General features: G+C 42.0%; 1 protein-coding gene across 1 annotated transcript in view; it reads left to right on the top strand.

Moving 5' to 3' along the window:
* The window catches only part of LOC138956486 (probable G-protein coupled receptor 139), a 21,190-nt gene extending 1,922 nt beyond the window's left edge, over positions 1–19,268 (top strand). Inside the window, exons 2-3 of the mRNA XM_070327832.1 lie at positions 16,558–17,393; positions 18,096–19,268. Of these exons, the coding sequence (XP_070183933.1) occupies positions 16,558–17,393; positions 18,096–18,477 (1,218 nt within the window). The 3' untranslated portion in view covers positions 18,478–19,268. The remainder of the gene's footprint in view (positions 1–16,557; positions 17,394–18,095) is intronic.
* Positions 19,269–22,390: the final 3,122 nt, after the last annotated feature.

Consider the following 22,390-nt stretch of genomic DNA (forward strand, 5'->3'; position numbering starts at 1 on the left):
CTTATGGCTCAGATTGCACCAGATTGCTCAATTTTCCTTAATTTTTATCAAATTTTTCCGGAGCCGGCCTTTCTGTTCTAAGTGGCGATTTCAGAAAGTAGTTGGGTAAATTGTTGGCTCAGGTTACACCAGATCGGTCAATTGTCCTTGTTTTGATCTAAATTTGTCTTCTTAAACTTAGTTTTTAGAAGGTATATTAAGGGAAGTTTCTTGGCTCAGATTGTACCAGTTTGCTTCATATTTCTTGTTTTTATCAAAAATGTTCGGCATGCCCCCGGACTCCCCTAGGAGGTTCGAGCGCTTCACGCCCTCAACTAATCGCTTTGCGTCGTCGAATTGTCCCTAAAAAAACAAAATTGGAACACCCCCCCCCCCCCCCCCCCCCCCCTAAAAATGATGTGATCCGCCCCTGTCAAGGGTTTCCTTACAGTGCTTCCCGTTCCACCCACCATCACTCGAATGATATTCGTTTTGATCGATTCATTTCTTCAAGGCACACTCCTTCTTGCGAAAGCATTTCGGCTCACCGCCTCAGATCTGATTTTGTTTGTTTGTTTGTTTGTTTAACGCCCAGCCGACCACGAAGGGCCATATCAGGGCGGTGCTGCTTTGACATATAACGTGCGCCACACACAAGACAGAAGTCGCAGCACAGGCTTCATGTCTCACCCAGTCACATTATTCTGACACCGGACCAACCAGTCCTAGCACTAACCCCATAATGCCAGACGCCAGGTGGAGCAGCCACTAGATTGCCAATTTTAAAGTCTTAGGTATGACCCGGCCGGGGTTCGAACCCACGACCTCCCGATCACGGGGCGGACGCCTTACCACTAGGCCAACCGTGCCGGTTTCTCAGATCTGATCAGACTTTGACACAGGATAAAACCATCCCTCCACTTGGACACATACACTGAGCCCAAAAAGTTAAGGATATGTTTTCAGTGGTATAGCCCAGATGTTAAACAGCAGTTTTTTGGTCAGCAATATACGTGTATTAATTTGAAGATCAGTCTTTCTTCTGCTCAAAACTGTGTGGGTATGACGTCAAAGGTTCGTGACCACACCTACCCTCAAAAATGGCGTTTTTTGACGGCATGATTCACTTTCAACCGTCAAAACGGTAACTTAAACTGAATGATATTTTACATTTTTTACATCAAAAAAGTTTATTTGGTGTCCTACCTAACAAGTCATACACATTTCGTTCAAATCCGCCGCGTAGTCAGGCTGATCCAGCGTGTAAAGAAGAGTGACCACAATCCTGAAAAACGGCAAAAAATCCAAGGTTTTTATGGTGGTTTTGCTGGGTAGACGCAGTTGATATGCAATAAATTTAAAACTACAAATAGCAGCCTCTCCAAATTTCACAGAACGATGACAAAGACCCTCGTCAGTATATGTTCCAGTACTTATAGCAAACAGAATCCGAGAATGGACGTTGTAACGGTTTTCCATTAAAAATGTGCAAACGTTCATAACGTCCTAGAAACAAATGTGACATGCACGCAATTCTGTGTACTTTGCAAAGAATGGTGCCATTACATGTGTGCCAAGTTTCAGAAACATTCTTTCGTGGGCTCAAAAGATATAGCCTCATGACTTTGAAGAAATAAAAAGTAAAATCTCACTCCGCTCTGCTGTTCTATTTTTAGACGATGACGTCTGCAAAACTCATATCAAGGTGGCAGAGTGATCAGGACACACACTTTCCACTATCGAGACAATGCTCTTACAGACTCTTAAAAACCTGGCGATGTCCATCTCCACAGCTCCATTTCGTAGCATTCAAACTGTCTGATTCGTCACAGCAAATGCCAGATTGTGTCTCGCCGCTATCAAGACGACGATGAGAAAAACCCAGTGTTGCCTCCATCTGACGTCATATTTTTGGAATTATATGACGTCATGTCTGCATTCTTCTGTTATTTGATTCTTTGTATTCTTTACTTCTTTCTTATACAGCACAGCTGTGTTCAAAACACGCGAAAAGTTCTTTTCTGCAACTTCTACCGAGCAAGTGATTCGCATCATCCGTGAAAGGCTATACGCATCCTATCGGAGAACGAGAATCAAAATTATAGAAAAAGTCATAAAAAAAAGTTGCGCGAAAGACACCAGGGGCAGTATTTTTCACCTCTTTTCAAACGATCATACCTTTTGAGCCCGTGAAAGAATGTTTTTGAAACTTGGCACACATGTAATGGCACCATTCTTTGCAAAGTATACAAAGTTGCGTGCATGTTACATTTGTTTCTTAGACGTTACAAACGTTTCCAAAATTTTAACGGATAACCGTTACAACGTCCATTCTTGGGTTCTGTTTGACCTAAGTACTGGAACATATCCGGATGAGGGTTTTTGTCATCGCTCTGTGAAATTTGGAGAGGCTGCTATTTCTAGTTTTAGATTTATTGCATATCGATATCAACTGCGGCTACCCAGGAAAACACCATAAAAACCCTGGATTTTTTGCTGTTTTTCAGGATTGTTGTCGCTTTCCTTTACACGTTGGATCAGCCTGACTGCGCGGCGGAGTTGAACGAAATGTGTATGACTTGTTAGGTAAGACACCAAATAAACCTTTTGGTGTAAAGACATGCAAAGTATTATTCAGTTTAAGTCACCGTTTCGACGGTTGAAAGTGAATCATGCCGTCAAAAAACGCCATTTTTGAGGGTAGGCGTGGTCACGGACATGTGACGTCATACCCAAATATTGCTCAGATTCAAGCAACACATTTTTAAGCAGAAGAAAGACTAATCTTCAAATACACGTATATTTCTGACCCCAAAATTGCTGTTTAACATCTGGGCTATACCACTGAAAAAATATCCTTAACTTTTTGGGCTCAGTACACAAAATCAGCACCCTGACTCCTTGCTGTTGTGAATTAGATTTCTGTATGAAATGATTCCTTAAAAAGCTAATTGTGACTTTTACATAAATGATTCAACAACACATTCCCACTGTGCACAGCTGAGAGCACCCAGGCTTTTTTTTCCGACCTCAGTTGCATGCAGGATGCTTCAACCCATATTTTTTGCCTGGATTTTATATATTTATTTTTTTAATTTTTTTTATTTAGGCGGGGAGCATCCTTCTTCCTTGGTCTTTTTCTTTATAACATAATCAACTTTATATAATACAAAACATAAACTTCTTTCTAATATTTAACTCTAATTCCAGCTGAGAGCACCCATGCTTTTTTTTCCGACCTCAGTTGCATGCAGGATGCTTCAACCCATATTTTTTGCCTGGATTTTATTTTTATTTTTTTTATTTTTATATTTAGTCAAGTTTTGACTGAATATTTTAACATCGAGGGGGAATCGAAACGAGGGTCGTGGTGTATGTGCGTGCGTGTGTGTGTGTGTGCGTGTGTGTGTGTGTGTGTGTAGAGCGATTCAGACTAAACTACTGGACCGATCTTTATGAAATTTGACATGAGAGTTCCTGGGTATGAAATCCCCGAACGTTTTTTTCATTTTTTTGATAAATGTCTTTGATGACGTCATATCCGGCTTTTCGTGAAAGTTGAGGCGGCACTGTCACGCCCTCATTTTTCAACCAAATTGGTTGAAATTTTGGTCAAGTACTCTTCGACGAAGCCCGGGGTTCGGTATTGCATTTCAGCTTGGTGGCTTAAAAATTAATTAATGACTTTAGTCATTAAAAATCTGAAAATTGTAAAAAAAAATAAAAATTTATAAAACGATCCAAATTTACGTTTATCTTATTCTCCATTATTTGCTGATTCCAAAAACATATAAATATGTTATATTCGGATTAAAAACAAGCTCTGAAAATTAAATATATAAAAATTATTATCAATTTTTTTTCTTTCGAAATCAATTTAAAAACACTTTCATCTTATTCCTTGTCGGTTCCTGATTCCAAAAATATATAGATATGATATGTTTGGATTAAAAACACGCTCAGAAAGTTAAAACGAAGAGAGGTACAGAAAAGCGTGCTATCCTTCTCAGCGCAACGAATACCCCGCTCTTCTTGTCAATTCCACGTGCACTGCCTTTGCCACGGGCGGTGGAGTGACGATGCTACGAGTATACGGTCTTGCTGCGTTGCGTTGCGTTCAGTTTCATTCTGTGAGTTCGACAGCTACTTGACTAAATATTGTATTTTCGCCTTACGCGACTTGTTTTATAATGTAGGCGGGGAGCATATCCTTCTTCCTTGGTCTTTTTCTTTATAACATAATCAACTTTATATAATTTGAATTTGAATGAATTATTTACGTAAACAATGAATTGTTTAGGCAAACAATGAATGGTTTACGTAAACAAAAAATTATTTAGAATTTTTTTACATTGTTTATAAACAATTACTTATTTAGCACATGTCCATGAGCTTCTGAATAATGATTATTTAGCTAAAACTGGTGGAAAAAAAACATGAAAAAGTATCCAAATAATTATTTGACAAACGGAATGCCATATATGCATACAATGTCACCTGTCTTTTTCCTTCAAATAAACAAAAATTGTACGTGATGCGAGTTCAGAAAAACATTTTGAGCATGCCTCTAGTGGAACTACGTTGATGTTTGCTCATGAACTGAAAAATAAGGTGCGTGAATTCGTTGCATGTTTCTCCGGTCCTTGAGCTCGTAAAATAAATGTTCGTCTCCATCCAAGATCCATTTTTCTAATTAGCTGAAAGAAAAGTTTTTACCCGATTTTTTTTTTTTTAAAGTTTTTAGGCACAGTACCTCCCGTGTAAATGATTCGGCTCACCATTTCAAATCTTGCCAATAACAAGGCTTTCACCTCCACTTTGACACACACCATGAATCAACAGCCTGATTGACAGTTTCTCTGCAGAGTTAGAACTTGTGTATGATTTAATTCTTGAAAGCCACTGTATCATGCATTCTTCTCAGCTGAACGAAGAATGTAACCCTTATATCAATGTTACAAGGAACTGTCATACTGGATTAGCTACGTATAAGAAAAAGTATAAGTACTTTTCTCGTTCTTTTCTCTTCAATGCAACCGAGCTGCTAAGTTATAAAAGATTATATCCGTGGCAATGAAGAGACACACATCTAAGCTTCATTGTTCATGCCGTTTAGGTAGCCTTGAACTAATATTCTTGTCGAAAACCGGGGTCGAATTTAGTTGAAACAAAGAAAGAAACTGGGCAGACATATGGCTTCTATCACCAAAACAAAAATATTGTGGTGACACCGGATTGCGTATTCAGCCCACTGATCGAGGGCCCGCTTGTTATCTCCGTCCTTTGCCATAGCTCCGTAAACTGAGCTGATGTGTTTGCGTTTTCAAATGCCAAACTAAGCTCACACTGGTAGTTGCTTATAACAGCTATGGCCTTTGCAACCGGATTACAGTCAGTAGAACACTGTTTCAGAAGTGAGGTAGCATTGAAGATACCATGTCCACCAGTCGGCCGTCAGGGATCAATCTAGAATTCTGTGTACATGGAGTTTGCGTAAGTTTACATGCAAACAACGGGCATATGGAACGATCAGAGTATTGTCACAGTTCCATTAAGAACATTATAGTCATTCCGTTACCTTTGCTTCGTCTGTCAGCCATCGTGTCAGCCATCGTGTCAGCCACAACAAATCTGTCCGAGCTTTTACACGGGACGTTAGTGTCAACAAGGAAACTCAATTCAGCAAACAATTCTTTCTCTGCACAGAAAACAACCAGGCTGTTTATTTTTGGTATGTGTTCAAGTGGACGGATGCTTTGTTTGGCTCTGTGATGTATGACTTGACCGTTCACACGGGACGAAATGTATGTTTAACTAATGGTGCTGAGGCAGATGAATGTTTCAAACAAGTTTGTTTTTTGTTTTGCTTAGTCGGTGATTCAAAAAGGGAAGATAATGATTAGATTGATTAGTCCCTGTGCAGCAAGACGTTTTATCTGCGAAGAACTGTCAAACAGAAGAGGATTGTCAACTGAAGAGTTACCTTCCTTTCTCATGCAAACCCATCAGCCACCAACGATCTGTTAAGGCTTAGCATGAGTTAAAAGCATCTTTTAACTTGAACACATACAAACATTCAACGACCTGTTTATTTTCTGTTTAATAGAGTTGGAAGTTTGTTTTTGAATGAATTTTGTAACTGACAACAGTGTGAACGTGCAAAATTAATTCAGCGAAAATTCCCACTCTAAACAGTACATAGCTAGGCTGTATTGAATTGTTTGTGTGTGTGTCCAACTGGACTGATGGTCTTATCCCACGCAAAAGTCTGTTCAGGTTTGTGGCGATGCAGTCTCACCCGATCGTTAACGTGGGAAGGGCGGTACTTTCTAACTTTTATTTTATTTTTTGCTTTGAGAAAGACCCAAACCGAGACGAGAACTCTTGATTCAGTATTTTCCTGCTCCCCGGCTATACATGTAAGGAAGAGTTTCATCAGCTTAGGCATGCAGGTGTAATGGAAGACAGGGATCGCGTTTACGCACGATTTTTGCGTATTTGACGCATTTTAAAAGTCGCTGACGCGTTTTTTTCGCCGCGCCGCGTAAGCCATACGCAAAAATATTGTAACTTTTTCTTGTCTTCACGCAGCGCTTTTGCTCTGACTTAATAATCACCCGATCCTGAAACTGACTATAGGGCTCGAGAAGTGACGACACACATGAAATCTGCGCGTCAAAACTAAAGTCCGTTTCTTTTTGCATCGAAGTATCGCAAACGAACGTAACGAGGGTATTACCAGATAATGTCTTGTCGGATAATGAAACAGACATTAGCTGCTCTCCCATCTCGCGCTTCCAAAATCAAATCAAATCGTATTAGAGCGGGAAACAAACTCGCAAGGCCCGAAGGTTGGAGACAGCAGGTGTGTTATTCCGGACAGGCGTGCGCGGAGTTCGACAGGAAAACTCGCCGTATTTAGGTAAGGAGTGTCTTTAAGTCTTTCGTGCGTGTTTTGTTTGTGTCTGTACGTGTTTTCGTAGTACGCAAAAATATTGGTCCGTGACGCGTTTTTTTCGTTTCGTTGCGTATGACTTACGCGTTTTTTAAAAAGCTAGCGCGATCCCTGGAAGATATCTGTCGACACTGTATGATTATGCTGAAGGGCTGGGCACAACACATTTGTCTATCGAAGATCGTAGATAGCTTACCGCATACGCTTTCATTGCCACGGGTAGGACAAGGGAGGAAATGAGCCTGGGTGCCAAATGTGCATGCTTGATCTCCAGAAATACGCAAAGTAGCCAGCCTATCTCCCCAGCATTTGCCGTCTGGCTTGTTGAATTCCCGTTACCGGCGGTGTTTTCCGTCCACGCTTGTCCGTACTTATACTGTTTACCGCGACATGGGTACAAGCTCATGGCTGGCCGTCGGGCTGCGGCGTCTGGCATATTCTTGAGTTTCCGCTCCCCTAACTGTCTGTCTGGCACCCAACGAGTTCCCTGTTTATTTCTCTATAATTTAAGAAAAATGTGGACATGTATGGGGTGGGTGGCCGGGACACTCACAATTCTAAAATATTTGTTGTTGTTGTTTTTCTCCCTTTTTTTAAATTTAATTGTGTGTCTACTTTTTCTTTAAATTCTATAAATATTCATACATGTATCAATGAAGATTTGAATTTCATAATTTTTAATCATATCCCACCATTAAACGTTGTGTAGAAGATTATGTGAGCATTGAAATAAAAACAAATCACACAGGGGCGGATCAGTTGCTTTGTAAGGGGGGGGGGGGGGCACTTTGAATCGAATTTGCTAGGGGGGTCCGGGGCATGCCCCCCCGGAAAAAAATTTTACCCAAAGAAGCAAAATGGTGCCATCTGGTGCCATTTGAACTTAGAAATGGTCATAGAATCAGCATAGAAAAATCTTTTTTTTTTTTCTTCTTTTTTTCTTTTTTTTTTTCGGGGGGGGGGGGGGCACGTGCCCCCCCCCCCCCCCCCCCCCTCGTCCGCCCCTGTCACATGTGCTCCGTAAATAAGTGTGTTGCCTCTCTGTTAAATATGTGTGATGATTAAACCAAGCATTTATCTTTTTTCAATACGAGTACCCAACAAAAAGTTAAAAACCTGGACTGCAGAGCAAACTTCAAACCTGATTTCAAATCATCATGCGAAACCTATAAGTCCAACTCTGATTACCACTATTAATGCTGCGTCGCTCACAAGAAATAACGGTTTTAGGTGTGACGGAAAAAAGAACAGGGCCTGAGTACGGTGATAAATACAAGTGACTTATTTTACAACCATTTGAGAAATACATACATCCCCCGTGGCTGCACGCATAACGAAATCGTATTTCTCGTGTTTTGAACTTGCCAATGTTACAGCACAGAGCAGAGTCCGTCCCGCACTTTGCTTTGTGTACATCACGTGGCCACCCAAACACCCGCACAACGCAACATTTTCACGAGAAAAACACGTTTATTTGTTTGCTTTGTCTGTATTACACATTTCTATTTACATTTACCACTGACACACCAAATTGTATACTTTAGTTTGCAAGTGAATCGTTATCATACAAAATAACGTTATCACGAGACGAACAGAGATCTCAGAGATCGTCTGCTTCTCAACTGTTTCGCGCAAATCGTGTAATATCTATTTTTGCGGAAACCTCCCGAAGAAATGCAATCTCAGCGGCTTCCACCTGCAACATAGTCGTGCTTATTTGGAATGTGACGTCCTGTACTTCGTCAGTCACACCTATCTCGAAAACTAAGCGTCGCACAGAACCAGCGCCCTTCCATTATATATTACGCAAGAATTTGCCAAATGGCAGAACTCATGCCTACGTCAAGAACAAGCACAATATCAATAAATTCTGATCAGCATTTATTTTCGAATACTTGTTTTTGTACTAGTCTGTGTACCAGTATGCTAGCGAGAGAAAGAGAATGTTCGGACAGTGTAAACGACTGTGTTGGCTAGCAGACGGATGTTTACCACCTGGAAAATGCCAAGCCGGTGTCGAATAATAGCCAGCTAGCAAGCTTGTCAGAACAGTGTAAATGCGGCTTTAGCATTATGAAGGAATCAGGGTCGTCGAGCGAGAAAGGCAATGCTTCTTTTACGAGCTGAAAGTGGACACAAGAGAATAATGTTATATATATATATATCTATGGAGAACATCGCATACAGTATCGGTATCTCGCTTTGATCACATCATCCTCAAATCTCACAAATACGTCACAATTATTCGTATTTTTCACAGATTTTGAAAACGTTCGATGCTTTACGATGAGGGCCCCAAAGGGGGGGTATCATCACGATCACGGGAAGGGAAATTTTAGCTTTCACGATCACAGTTACCTTGATTTTTGTTTTCACGATCACGAACACCAGTGGCAAATCACGGTCACGGTAAAAGTTGCATGTACAGAAAGCTAGCACGTGTCAAAGTAAACACAACCACACAGTAATTCGCTCCTCTGGATCTATTGTTTATTCAACACAAAGTGAGAACTGTTGCACTTTTTTGTTATTATTTTTTTAATTCTCTTTCATACACACATAGAAATACATATCATGATTTGTAATCAGTAACAAGAATGTTGTTTTCATTGTTTTTTCTCTCTCTCTCTCTCTCTCTCTCTCTCTCTCTCTCTCTCTCTCTCTCTCTCTCTCTCTCTCTCTCTCTCTCTACACTCACACATTCAACTCCCACACCCTCACTCACACACATGAATATATACTTGCACAATTTCACATTTCCAGAGCTAAAGCTTGTAAACCCATTTTCTCAAAAACTATTGGGTGGATTGAAATTTAAGTACATGTATGTGTGATGGGTTCTTTATTTTCAACTTTGCCATACAATTTGAGGTACACCATCGCCTGGTTTCATGGCCTTGAAAAGGAATGCTACAGGCCAAAAATGGTTTTACCTGAAAGAAGCGCGCAGTGCCAGTGGCGAAGCCACAAGCTTGAGCCTGCAAAGCAGGCGAGCCAGCACCCCCGGAATTTTTGTCAAAAAACGGTTAAAATCTGTGCAATCAGGTGCATTCTGGGCATCATTTTCATGGCTGTAATAGTGTTGTGATATTGTTAAAAATCCCATTTTAGCCTTCCCCCACCACCATTCAACACACCTCCAAACTGGTGAAAACAACACTACTGTGCGCTGGCTTCATTGAGACCGGCGCCCGGTCGCGTTGCGCGATATTCACATGGATCGTTTTTGCGGAAATTTTTCAACTTCACCGGAATAAATTTGACTTTACCGGATTTTGGAAACGGCTTTATCGGATTTCCGGCAATTACCGGAAAAGTAGCATGCCTGACAAAATCCCCAACGAACATGACTTTGATCGTCTTTGACATGAGGATCAAGTGACCCAAACTGGCACGTCTCCCCGCCATTGTTTCTGAATTTAACCCATTGTTGATATTAAAGTTTAAAGCTTAATGCAAAGAAGCGACAATTAGAATCTATGCCAAGCGTGTCCACGTTGCTGGGATGAAAAACACATTTCTAGTTTCGGTTTTGGCTACACGCAGACTCGATCTCGAACCAGTCGAGGTCACACTGAGCGAGTGACAGCCGGACGTGGCAATGTCGACAATGTCAATGATCTCACTCAAACTCAAAGATCTTGAACAAATTCAGAACAGTCATAGAGCAACATAGATCAACATACCTTGATATTTCGTCTTCGGAAAGACCGACCCGTAGCCTGACCTTTCCACCAAGGAAGGCGGCTATCTCGCCGCCTGCTTTGGTCTGGCTTGAATCCACAAAATATAACAGAAGTTCGATGACAGTACTGCTGCACGCCATTTTTGATCTTCGAATTCGAATTTGACTGAATGGCACTCAAAACGTTTGCACGAAGCCCTTCCATTGGATGAAGTTTGGCAGACTTTTGCAATTTGCCTTCTGACTGGATCTCTTTTTTGTGTGATTGGTTCTCTTAAAAGGAAGCAATCGCTGTCAAAATCATATTTCTGAATGTGTTGTTGCTTCCCCTTCAATCGGGATTGGCTCCTTGACGAATTGAGGATCATAGAGTGATACAGCTGTGAAAAATGTACGTTGAAAATAAAATGCTTTGCAATAATGCCCATCACGATCACGAAAACAAATGACGATCACGATCACGAGACTTGATTTTTTTGTCATCACGGATCACGGGCAAAGTCCAGGGCTTGCCAAATTTTAAAATTTCTGTATTTCCCAGGGAAATGTAAATCCAATTTCTACATTTCCCCCCAAATATTTAGGTTTCCATGAAGGGAGAAACTGCCTCGATCGCTTCTCTCGGTCGTACACTTTATCTTTTTTCAGTTTTTTGCAGGGTTCTTCTTTTGCACTACTGTCACTACTCCCTCTTTTCGTTTTCACGAATCCGAACCTTTCTATTAACGACATTACAATCACACGACGCACTAAAAAACAGAAAGACGATCACATAAAAATCCTTGCAAACGCGTCTCTTGCAAACAACACATGTGACCTCCTTCCGGATGTATAATTGTAAACAGCTCATTCATCGGCTAAATTCCAAGTACGGACCAATCAAATTTCGCGAATCAAAATACATTTTCGATTTGTCAGGAAGGGAAGCAACTCTCTTGTTTCACAGCAGACGACAAAACCAAAGACTCGGCAACGAAGCAGACATCGCAAATACTGTTTTCTTTTATCTGTGAATGGACAGGCTTTGCGGAACGTGTTTAAGGTAAACAAAAATCATCCAATGTGCATTTTGAGAGATACGATTGTTGTCTTTCCCGCGGGAAAGCAACCTGGGGAATGTGTAGTTCCCGGCCAATTTTTACCTTTCCCCGGGTTACGGGAAATGGGATTTGGCAAGCCCTGAAGTCCCATCACGATCACAGAAATGGAAATTTCGGCAATCACGGTCACAGAAAGGTCAAAAAACGCCAATCACGATCACGATTTTAAACCCTTTGGGGCCCTCTACGATGAAACCCCCAGCCCCTCTCCCCTCTCTCTCCTCTTAATCCCCCGCCCTCAGACTAGGTTACAAGCGTACTCCTGCAACAGGACGAACTGTATTTCTGGTGAGCACAGCCCGTACTGTGAAATAACACATTAGCATAAATCGTTACAGAAATGTATGGCACAGACACTTGCCGTAACCTTTCAAAGTCACACCGTTCGCCGACAGTCATACCAGAACCGAAATGCCGCCGGAACAAAACCACGTCAACCCAAAATAAAGACCGTCTATCTTGAACCTCTGGTTTTAACGTCAGTGGATTTTGGATATACTAAAGATTTCTTTAACTCATTGTCTCCCAGGTACGGACATATCCGTACCCACTCATATGGCTCTATCTGACCAGGTACGGATATATCCGCTCAGACTGATAGCTTCAGTCGCTTCCTGTAACGTCGATCCAACGCCTGCATTCCAGCGTGTTGATACACAGTTTCTACACAGTTACTACAATTCTGAGTGAACTGCTACAGCACAGCTGGTGTCGGCTAAAACAAAATTGGTCAACATAGGTGGGGGAGAAAGTGTTAACATTTCAGTTGAGTAAAGGCACAATCCTTCGCGTGAAAACGATTCGGCGGCTCAACATCTCAGATCAGTCTGGCTGGGCAAGTTTTACTTGGGATAAGGCCATCCCACCACCAGGACACATACCAACAATCAACAGGCTCGCTACTTTCTGTGCACAATGGACATGTTTTAATGAATAATTTCGTGAAGGATCATCAGTGTCGATCTGCGAACTGTGTGTGTGTGTGGGAGGGGGGATGTTAGCTCAGGTGGATAGTGCACAGGACTTGTGATCCGAAGGTCAGGGTTTCGAATCCAGGCCGGGACGGACACGGGTCAACTTCAGTTATGTGCAGACTCAGAGACGGTATCCATGTTCCACCCCCGTGTCACCACTGTGGCACGTTAAGACCTCGGTCATTCTGCCATTACAGCAGGTGGCTAATAAAAACTACTAGCTAGACGCATACACCTGTGTATCTCATCTTACAGTCGGAGTAACACCCGGTAACATGCCCCTAATGGTTTCACCATGAGAGCACTAAAATAACATTATCATCACCCTGCGAATTGTCTCGTACAAAAAGTCCAATTCTGCTCATCCGGGGAAGCGTTCCGGATGTCGATTATTGGTACGTGTCAAAGAGGAGGGATGGCCTATCGTCTGTAAAAGCCTGGCCGTATCTGGGATAGCGAACCGCATTGTTTACACATAACGGGAAGGATTGTACCGAATTGTGTACGCTGTGCCTTTAAACAAATAGAATATCAAAAACAAGAAAGAAATAACAAACCTACCTTCCCTATATTTTGGGGCCATAATTATTGGTTCTCACCGGGGATAAAAACTAAGCAAAAACTCAAACGTTTTTGGCCTAACTTCTCGTGAACCGCATTTCTGGAGCGACGCCAGAGTGCGGTGCTTTTGACGCAAGCTCCGTGTTGTTCAAAGTTTTGAAATGCAGCATGCATGGGTTTAAAGGCACAGTAAGCCTCCTGTAAACCATCACAGATACTGTCAGGCTTTTACACACAGTACAAACACCCTTTCATTTAAACACGCACCGCTTGAGAACATCATAGGTGCCCTCCGTAAAGAGCGAGTAATTTTCAAAGAATTTATTTTTGCGTGGTTTATCTTACCTCTGAGCCATCGTGAACCCGTGTGATCCAGTTTCCTTTTTTCACAATGCAGTCGTCAGTTAGTAATTTGAATGCGACTCGCTGTGAGCTTATCTGCAATAGCACGTTATTATGTACCTCTGACTATGCACGAAGCAAACGGCTGTGGTTCACAAGGAACTTAGTCGATAAATATCGACAGGGGGCCGACAAATGGTTTAAATGTAAAATGGGTGTGGGTTTGAAACAAACAAACAAACAAACCCATGTGAACCCCGGGCCGCAGGCCTTCGATGTAGTGATTGAAAAAAAAGGATGTTTTCAAATGGTTCAATTCTCATTTGGTCTGATTCTCAAATGGTACCAGTATACTTCCCCCCCTGCCCGCAGGCCTAGGATTACAATTTTATAGACACTGACCTTCTTCCCAGGGGTCATTGACCCAGTTTTAGCTATGAGAGGTGGTTCCCCTTTCATATCTGAGAGAGGAAACACTTCCTGCACCCGGGTCAGTGACCGAGTTTAACCTATGGGGAGTTTAACCTATGGGGCGGTCTCTTTGATGTCTTGAGAGGAAACTTGGCCAGGGTAGTACATGCACCAGAACTGGTGGACACCATGGACAAACATGAAATCGAAGCAGTTTGCTTGAGGGAACGGTCGTCAGCAACTCAAACTTCTCTGTTTTCTTTTTTTTAAGAAAATCTGACTTTCTTTGTGGCCCCCTGACTCCGCCCCCCTCCCTCTGTAAGGACCTCCCTCTGTAAGGACCCCCCTCCATAAGGACCGATTTTTTTCAACATTTTCAAGGTCGCTAGAGAGGGGTTCCACTGTATGACCTAACCGCTACTGGCAGACGGCCTCAATCTTCACGCGCTTAGACGAGATTAATAGGTGCTTGGTTTTGGTATTTTACATTACATTAAACCTTTGTTGGGCTTCATGGTCATGGCAACAGCCATAATAATATTACATGATGTATAATATTATATTTCAGCATATGTGAATTACATGTCATCATACCAAACTGTCATACATTTTTATTCCTACATTATTCTGATTGATCACAACCAAACCTACTATCATTGGACACATCCAAATGCAAGCGCCTGTTCTTGACAATTTCCCTCTGATCTAAATATAAAATCAGTGCAATTTCCTGGGTCGGGCTTTGCCACAGACACTCACGGTTTGGCCTGTAGGTAAAATGTACAATGTATTTTCTGATTTGTGCACAAAAGCTTTTTTTCTTTTTTCTTTTTTTTAACATAACAATGTTTAATGTCACTGTATGTTTCTTCTTCTTCTTCTCGATCGCTCAGGCTGTATGTTTAAAAGACCATGGTCACATTTGTAAAACAAATGTTAAATTAGAAAATAAATAACATTTTGGTTCATGATTTTTTCCTACACCTGTGCTAAAAATAAGAAATAAAAATGTCGGTATATAAGTCACTCAAATACAGCAAAGTATGAATGGTTTGAGTTTGTTGCGGTTGACCCTGCACAGGTCGACCTAAGATGTTTTTGTTGAACAATTTTGCCGTCACCCCTCCCATAGGGTGACGTATTTCACAACTTCCTGTGTTACACAGACTCAGTGATGACCAATTTTGCCTTCACCCCTCCCATAGGGTGACGGATTTCACAACTTTCTACTGATGAACAATGTTGCCTTCACCCCTCCCATAGGGTGACGGATGTCACAACTTCCTGTGTACACAAACTGATGACGTATTTCACAACAAAATGGCGCTGCCCATGGTCAACCTCGAAACTATCCGTATGAATGGGGGCCTCCTGGCCCCCATAACAAGAACTCTCGCGATGGCTTTTGACTGTTCAGAGGAACTGGCGATAGGCATAAACCGCCGTCTGCTACGAGAACCACGACCTTGCGTGACCCTGCTTCCAGGCGTTTCTTTTTTCAAACTTTCAAAACTTCGAATTGTACTGATCTTGTCTTGATGAAAAAAGAATTCATTTATGATTTAAGAATGTTTGTGTAACAAGCTGTCAATTTATTATTTAGATTTTAAAAGTTAGGTCTAGCGCCAAAACGCACCACGGTCCGATTGTCTACTGAGACAATCCGCAAAATTAATTCTTTGAAAATTGCTCGCTCTTTACGTAGGGCACCTGGGATGTTCCCGTTTGGTAAGCGTTCAAATGGAAGGGAGTTTGTACTGTGTGTAAAAGCCTGACAGTATCTGTGATGGTTTACGGGAGGCGCACTGTGCCTTTAACTATGTTCCGGTTTCATACCGAAACCACGCAGCTGCCGTGTTTCGCTTCAGTGCCAGTTCTGCGAGGCGGTGTGAAATGAGAGGAGAAAATAACGGCTGGGGATTGCTGTCGTTCTGTTTTATGTATTTTTCTTCTATTTTGGTCCATCCCTTGGGTGGTTACTTGGCTGTTGCTTCGCCGTATGCGCTTGCGTGTTTGAATGCATGCTGCGATGTCTCATGCAATTTGGTTTTTCTCTGCGTCTATCTGTTCATGTCTGTCTGTCATGTATGTCTGTACTGTCTGTCTGCGTCTGTCTGTTTGCTATGCCTGTCTGCCTGCCCCTCTGTCTGCCCCCAGTCTGTCTGTCTGTCTGTCTGTCTGTCTGTCTGTCTGTCTGTCTCTCTGTCTCTCTCTCTCTGTCTCTCTCTCTCTCTCTCTCTCTCTCCCACGCACACACACACACACACACACACACATATACACACACACACACTCTCTCTCTTTCTCTCTCTATCACTCTCTCACTCACTCACTCACTCACTCACCCACTCACTCACTCACCCACTCAATCACTCACCCACTCACTCACTCACTCACTCACGCAATCACTCACCCACTCACTCACTCACTCACTCACTCACTCACTCCCCTGTGATAGCACATCATATTTTTGTGATCAGTTTTGTAATTTGCAAACACTTCATTAACCGCGCTGCTAAAACAAAACATACTTATTTCCCCCCCGCGCAGGGACAGAGCAATTCCTCGAACACCGACTGGAATGCTACAGGCATCTCAACCACGACAACCGGCCTCTTCGCATCCACCGACAGTTCCGATGATGGCACGCTGGGCGACAACAGCAGTTTGTCCGACCCAGCTGGAGGTTGTCTGCAGCTGGACTACATCCCATACAGCAACCCGGGCAACGAGATGAGCATCCAGTCCATGCTGCTGGTCTTTAAAGTGCTGGGTGGAGGCCTTGTCCCACTCATCTGCTTCCTCGGGGTTCCCGTCAACGTTCTCAACTGCGTGGTATTCTTCAAGCAGGGGCTTCGCGAGCGGATCAACATGCTGCTGTTCTGCCTGGCGATCGTGGACTGCATCGTGGACGTGTTCCTTTTCGTGTCCACCATCGAGTACTTCTACACGCAGGTGCAGGGCAACTTTCAGATCAACGGGCCTCTCGTCACCTTCATCACCAACTACGGCAGCATCGTGTACGGGGCCGTGTACGTCTCGGGCTTCATCACCACCCTCATCTCCTTCGAGAGGTGCATCTGCATCACGCACCCGCTGGTGGCCAAGCACGCGCTCAAGACCAGGACCATGGGCATCGTGGTGGGCGTAGTCTCCGTGGCTCTCACCGCCTTCATCTACCTGGTGTCGGCCGAGAAGTACCGTATCCGCTGCGGGTACTACGCCAGGCTGAACGTCAAGCTGTACGTGCACTACCCCAGTGACTTCTACATCCAGAACAAGCCGCTGATGGACATCCTCAACGGGATCGTGTACGGCGTCCTGCTGCCCAGCTTCTTCGTGCTGTCCACCACCATCACCACGGCTATCACGGCGGTCAAGCTCAGGTGGGGTTCTCTTTTCTTCCAGTTGAAATTCTTTATCTCCATGTTAAGTTATGTTTTCATATCGCGACGCGACGGCGGCGGCGGCGGCGGCGGCGGCGGCGGCAGCGGCAGCGGCAGCGGCAGCGGCAAAAAGGCTGGCGGCAAGCGAATTCGCACTGCTTTGTTTGTTTCTTTTTAAACAAGACCTCAAGCATGTAAAAGTACATGTACATGTACAAGGATGCTTTCAAAACGAATATATTTTCAATCAAATTCTGATCGTTAAAAAGCCAACAGTCACCAAGCACCACTCCAGTTTGACTTTCATTTTGACATTCCTGATTGTATTGAATGAATCACCACCCAACATTGTGGAGAAACGATCAACTGTTTCCTAGATTGTTGTTGTTGATTTGACTTTCTATTCAACTCATTAAAGTAGAGCAGCAGGCACGCTTTAAAATACAGTTCATAAATTCATCACGGTAAGTGTTCTACCTTAGATTGAAAATATAAAATGCTTCAGTACATTATAAAAGTTGAAATTCCTTGAAAAACTCGTATCTGTCGTTTTGGGTATTTTCTCTTGGATTATTTTCAGCTTCACTGTTTAAAAATACACTTTCGAGTTCGTGAACCTGGTCGTGCGCCGTAAATATGAGCATATATACAGAGCATGGTTTTAAACCAATATATAACCACCTTGACTGGCGGACTTTTCAGGGGAGTGGCCAACTGGAGGCAGAACCAATCCTCCGCGCCAGTAACCATGGAGAGCAAAGAGGTAGCACTGACCAAGATGCTCATCGCCGTGTCCATCCTCTTCATCGTCTGCACCCTGCCCAACGTCATCCTTCGCATCGCTCCTCTCTTCGTCGATGAGTTCAGGCTGGGGGGCCGCAAGCAGAACCTCCTCCTTAGCGGCATCTGTGTCATCTACCTGGCTAATGCTATCAACTCTGCCCTCAACTTTGTCTTTTACTACAAAATGGGCTCCAGGTTTAGAATGTGCGTGAAGAGTTTGTTCGTCAAGCAGAAAAAGCCCTCGGCTGCCAAGGGTTCCACGATGACTGCCACGTCTGAGATCAGTACGGGACAGCTTTGAAGGGCAGCTACCCTCCTGTCTCTTGTTCTGTTTCTGTCTCCGTCTCCCACTCGCGCTCTTGGTTTTTTTCTCTGTCTCTCTGTCTCTGTCTCTGTCTCTATTTATCTGTGTCTGTCTGTCTCTGTCTGTTTGTCTGTCTGTCTGTCTGTCTGTCTGTCTGTCTCTCTCTGTCTCTCTCTCTTTCTCTCTCTCTCTCTCACACACATGGACACAGACACTCAGACGCACAGACACACACACTCACAGACACACACACAGACGCAGACAGACAGACAGATATATATACAGACACACACACACACTCACACACACACACACACTCACGATCACTCACTCACTTTGTTTATTCATCCGTGCAAAAAGTTTGCATTTTCCGTTCCTTTTCTTGTTTTACTACTTGTGACGCAGACGCAGAAACAATGTTTATGTTTCGGATTTGTTTTTCTGTCTGGGCACATATTATATTTAATATTGTTTGTTATTCTTTGTAACTTGTACATGTTGTATATATTCACGCCTGTTCACACGAACAATATGTTTTCGAGACGCCTTCCCATTCCTTTCCAACAACAACAAAATCTTGGGGGAAAAACGACAGTTCTGTTCAGGCGTTTACTTTTAGACGAGAACACCCTCCGGCTAACACACCAAAAATCAACAACTGTACAGATTGGGAATTTTCTGCTGAATTGATTTCTCAAATTGATTTACATGTAGGTGTTTAGGTCATCAAAACAGTCAATTCAACAACACTTCCATTCTGTACAGAAAGTTGCTAGTTACATTTAGTCAAGCTTGTGTGTGTGTGTGTGTGACGAGGGTCGTGGTGTATGTGTGTGTGTGTGTGTGTGTGTGTGTGTGCGTGTGTCTGTGTGTGTGTGTGTGTAGAGCGATTCAGACTAAACTACTGGACCGATCTTTATGAAATTTGACATGAGAGTTCCTGGGAATGATATCCCCGGATGTTTTTTTTTCATTTTGTTGATAAATACCTTTGATGACGTCATATCCGGCTTTTTGTAAAAGTTGAGGTGGCACTGTCACACCCTCATTTTTCAATCAAATTGATTGAAATTTTGGCAAAGCAATCTTCGACAAAGGCAGGACTTTGGTATTGCAATTCAGCTTGGTGGCTTAAAAACTAATGAGTGAGTTTGGTCATTAAAAATCGGAAACTTGTAATTAAAATTATTTTTTTAGTAAACGATCCAAAAATAATTTCATCTTATTCTTCGTCATTTTCTGATTCCAAAAACATATATACATATGTTATATTTGGATTACAAACAAGCTCTGAAAATCAAAAATATGAAAATTATGATTAAAATTAATTTTCCGAAATCGATTTAAAAACAATTTCATCTTATTCCTTGTCGGTCCCTGATTCCAAAAACATATAGATATGATGTGTTTGGATTAAAAACAAACTCAGTAAGCTAAAAATAATAGACATACAGAAAAGAGTGTTATCCTGCTCATCGCGACCATAACCGTCCGCACTATTCTGCATGGCTTGTCGATTTCACTGCCTTTGCCACGAGCGGTGGACTGACAAGTCAAGTCAAGTCAAGTCAAGTATTTTATTGTTTTGGGCCCAGAGGGCTTTGAAACAAAGATATAACTTTAACACAAAAAAAGGTAACAAATCAGACAGTTAATATATGTATATAAATTGAGCGGACAAATACAACAATACTATACGACCAAATTAAATTGGCAATATACACTTCCATACATGCAAACAAAAAGAAAAATAGGTTTAACAAAATCAGGTAAGAAATCAGGCAGATAATATGTATACATTAAGCGGACAACGATAATATACAGCTGAAGTAAATTGGCAATACCATTATGCCATGCATCTTTTGTAAAAACACAAAACAAAAGCATGTATTACATATATACATACCAATAAAGAAATTAGATATAACGCTAACATACTAAAATCATAACATGGGCTACAAATCTTGCTAGCTTCATTAGTTTTATCTTAGATTTACAATTCATTAGCTGTTCATATTTTAAACAATTTGGGTGAGATCGGTAATAAGGACTAATTAATTTTCTTCTTTCAGACACTATACTTTCGTCGGTACAACTGAAAAAATAGTGAAACTCATCACCTAATTCATTTTTATCGCACATGTCACACAATCTTTTATTTCTAGGAACATTAAAAAATCTGTGCTGATGTATTGGCAACTTATGATTGCTTGTTCTAAATTTTGCTAGTTTAACTTGGAGTTTCAACTACGAGTATGTGGTCTTGGTGAAAAAAGCAGTGCGTTCAGTTTCATTCTGTGAGTTCGACAGCTTGACTAAATGTTGTTATTTCGCCTTACGCGACTTGTTTTTTTCTTCTGTTTTAACATTAAGTCAAGTTTTGACTACATTTTATCAGATAAACCGGGAATCAGAACGAGGGTGATGGTGTATGAATGTGCGTGTGCGTGCGTGGACAGAGCTTCATAAAGTTTTACACAAAAATACTTCCAGATGATATCCACATATTCTTTTTGTCGATAAATGTCTCCGATGACGTCATATCCGGTTTTCATAAAAGTTGAGGCGGCACTGTGGCAACCTTGTTTTTTTAAATTTAATTGATTAACATTTTGGTCAAACAATCTTTGACCAAATACGGACAATTGGATTGCATTTGAGGTTGGAATCTTAGAAATAAGTTAATTGATTTTTTCATTAAGGTTTTAACAATTGTAATTACGAATTATAATAACAGATTATATTAAAATAAAATAAAAAGATAGCATTGTCATCTTTATCATGTCCTGAATCCAAAAATATATAGATATGTCATGTTTAAAGCAAATTAGGTCTCACGTTCGCATGCGTCGCCGAGACAAGCTCGACTCGTCTTCGGGTTTCGGCTAGCCAAGCCTCATTGGTATTGTCCATCATTGATCCCAGGTTCACAGTGTTGATCTTTTAGTTTCAGGCCGACAGAACTTTTTGATTCGATTCACACGACTTGTTTTCTTCTTACGTTTCTTGTTGCAGGATGCTTATTATCCGAAGAAAGTTGAGCTGTTGTATGATAGTTAGTTAATTAGCTGTTGCTTTTCGGGTCCAGCGGACCATAATAGGCCAAATCAGGACCCCTGTTGTATGATGGTGTTTTTGATGGCTCGCACAAGAGGGACGATGTCATTGAAAATATTACCTCTGTTTTGCGCTAAGATCCCAACAACTGCTGCTGTGAAAGCGCATGTGGCAAGTTTGAGTCGCTGAGAACGTTCATGCATCAGGCCCAGAGACTGTATTTTGTTTTTCGGTCCGAGATAGCAAAGGGGACGTATGTGCTCTAAATGTGTACTACGTGTGCAACACCAGACAATATGAGTTGTGCGGAACCAATCTCCTGGCACTTGAGAGAATGATGTTTTGTTTTTTTATTATTTGTTTTTGTGTTGGTGATTTTGTTTTGTTTTGTGGTCTGTTCTGCAAACTGAATTACGTTTCACTGAAGATTGGATGATGATCTCCCTTGACCAGTTGGCATCTTCTTCACATGATTATCGCAAAGAACGGAAATGACGTGAAATTAGTTTTTAATGAGCAAAATAATGTGCTTGCCCCTTCCGAAAGCGACGGGGGAGCACATGTGGTGGCAGAAAATAAAGTGTAAAATGAGAATTCATTCTGGAATTAACAAGTTTATGTCATAATTATATTGAAGGGATCGTGTAATCGGTCGCGGACAGACAGGGTGTATGAGTGCTCACTCACACGTGTGTGTGTGTGTGTGTGTGTGTGTGTTGTACCTGTATATAATGTAGTGTGTAATTGTGCGTGTGTGTGTGTGTGTGTGTGTGTGTGTGTGTGTTGTACCTGTATATAATGTAGTGTGTAATTGTGCGTGTGTGTGTGTGTGTCTGTGTGTGTGTTGTACCTT

The sequence above is a fragment of the Littorina saxatilis genome, linkage group LG2 (assembly GCF_037325665.1).
Source record: "Littorina saxatilis isolate snail1 linkage group LG2, US_GU_Lsax_2.0, whole genome shotgun sequence".
NCBI lineage: Eukaryota > Metazoa > Mollusca > Gastropoda > Littorinimorpha > Littorinidae > Littorina > Littorina saxatilis.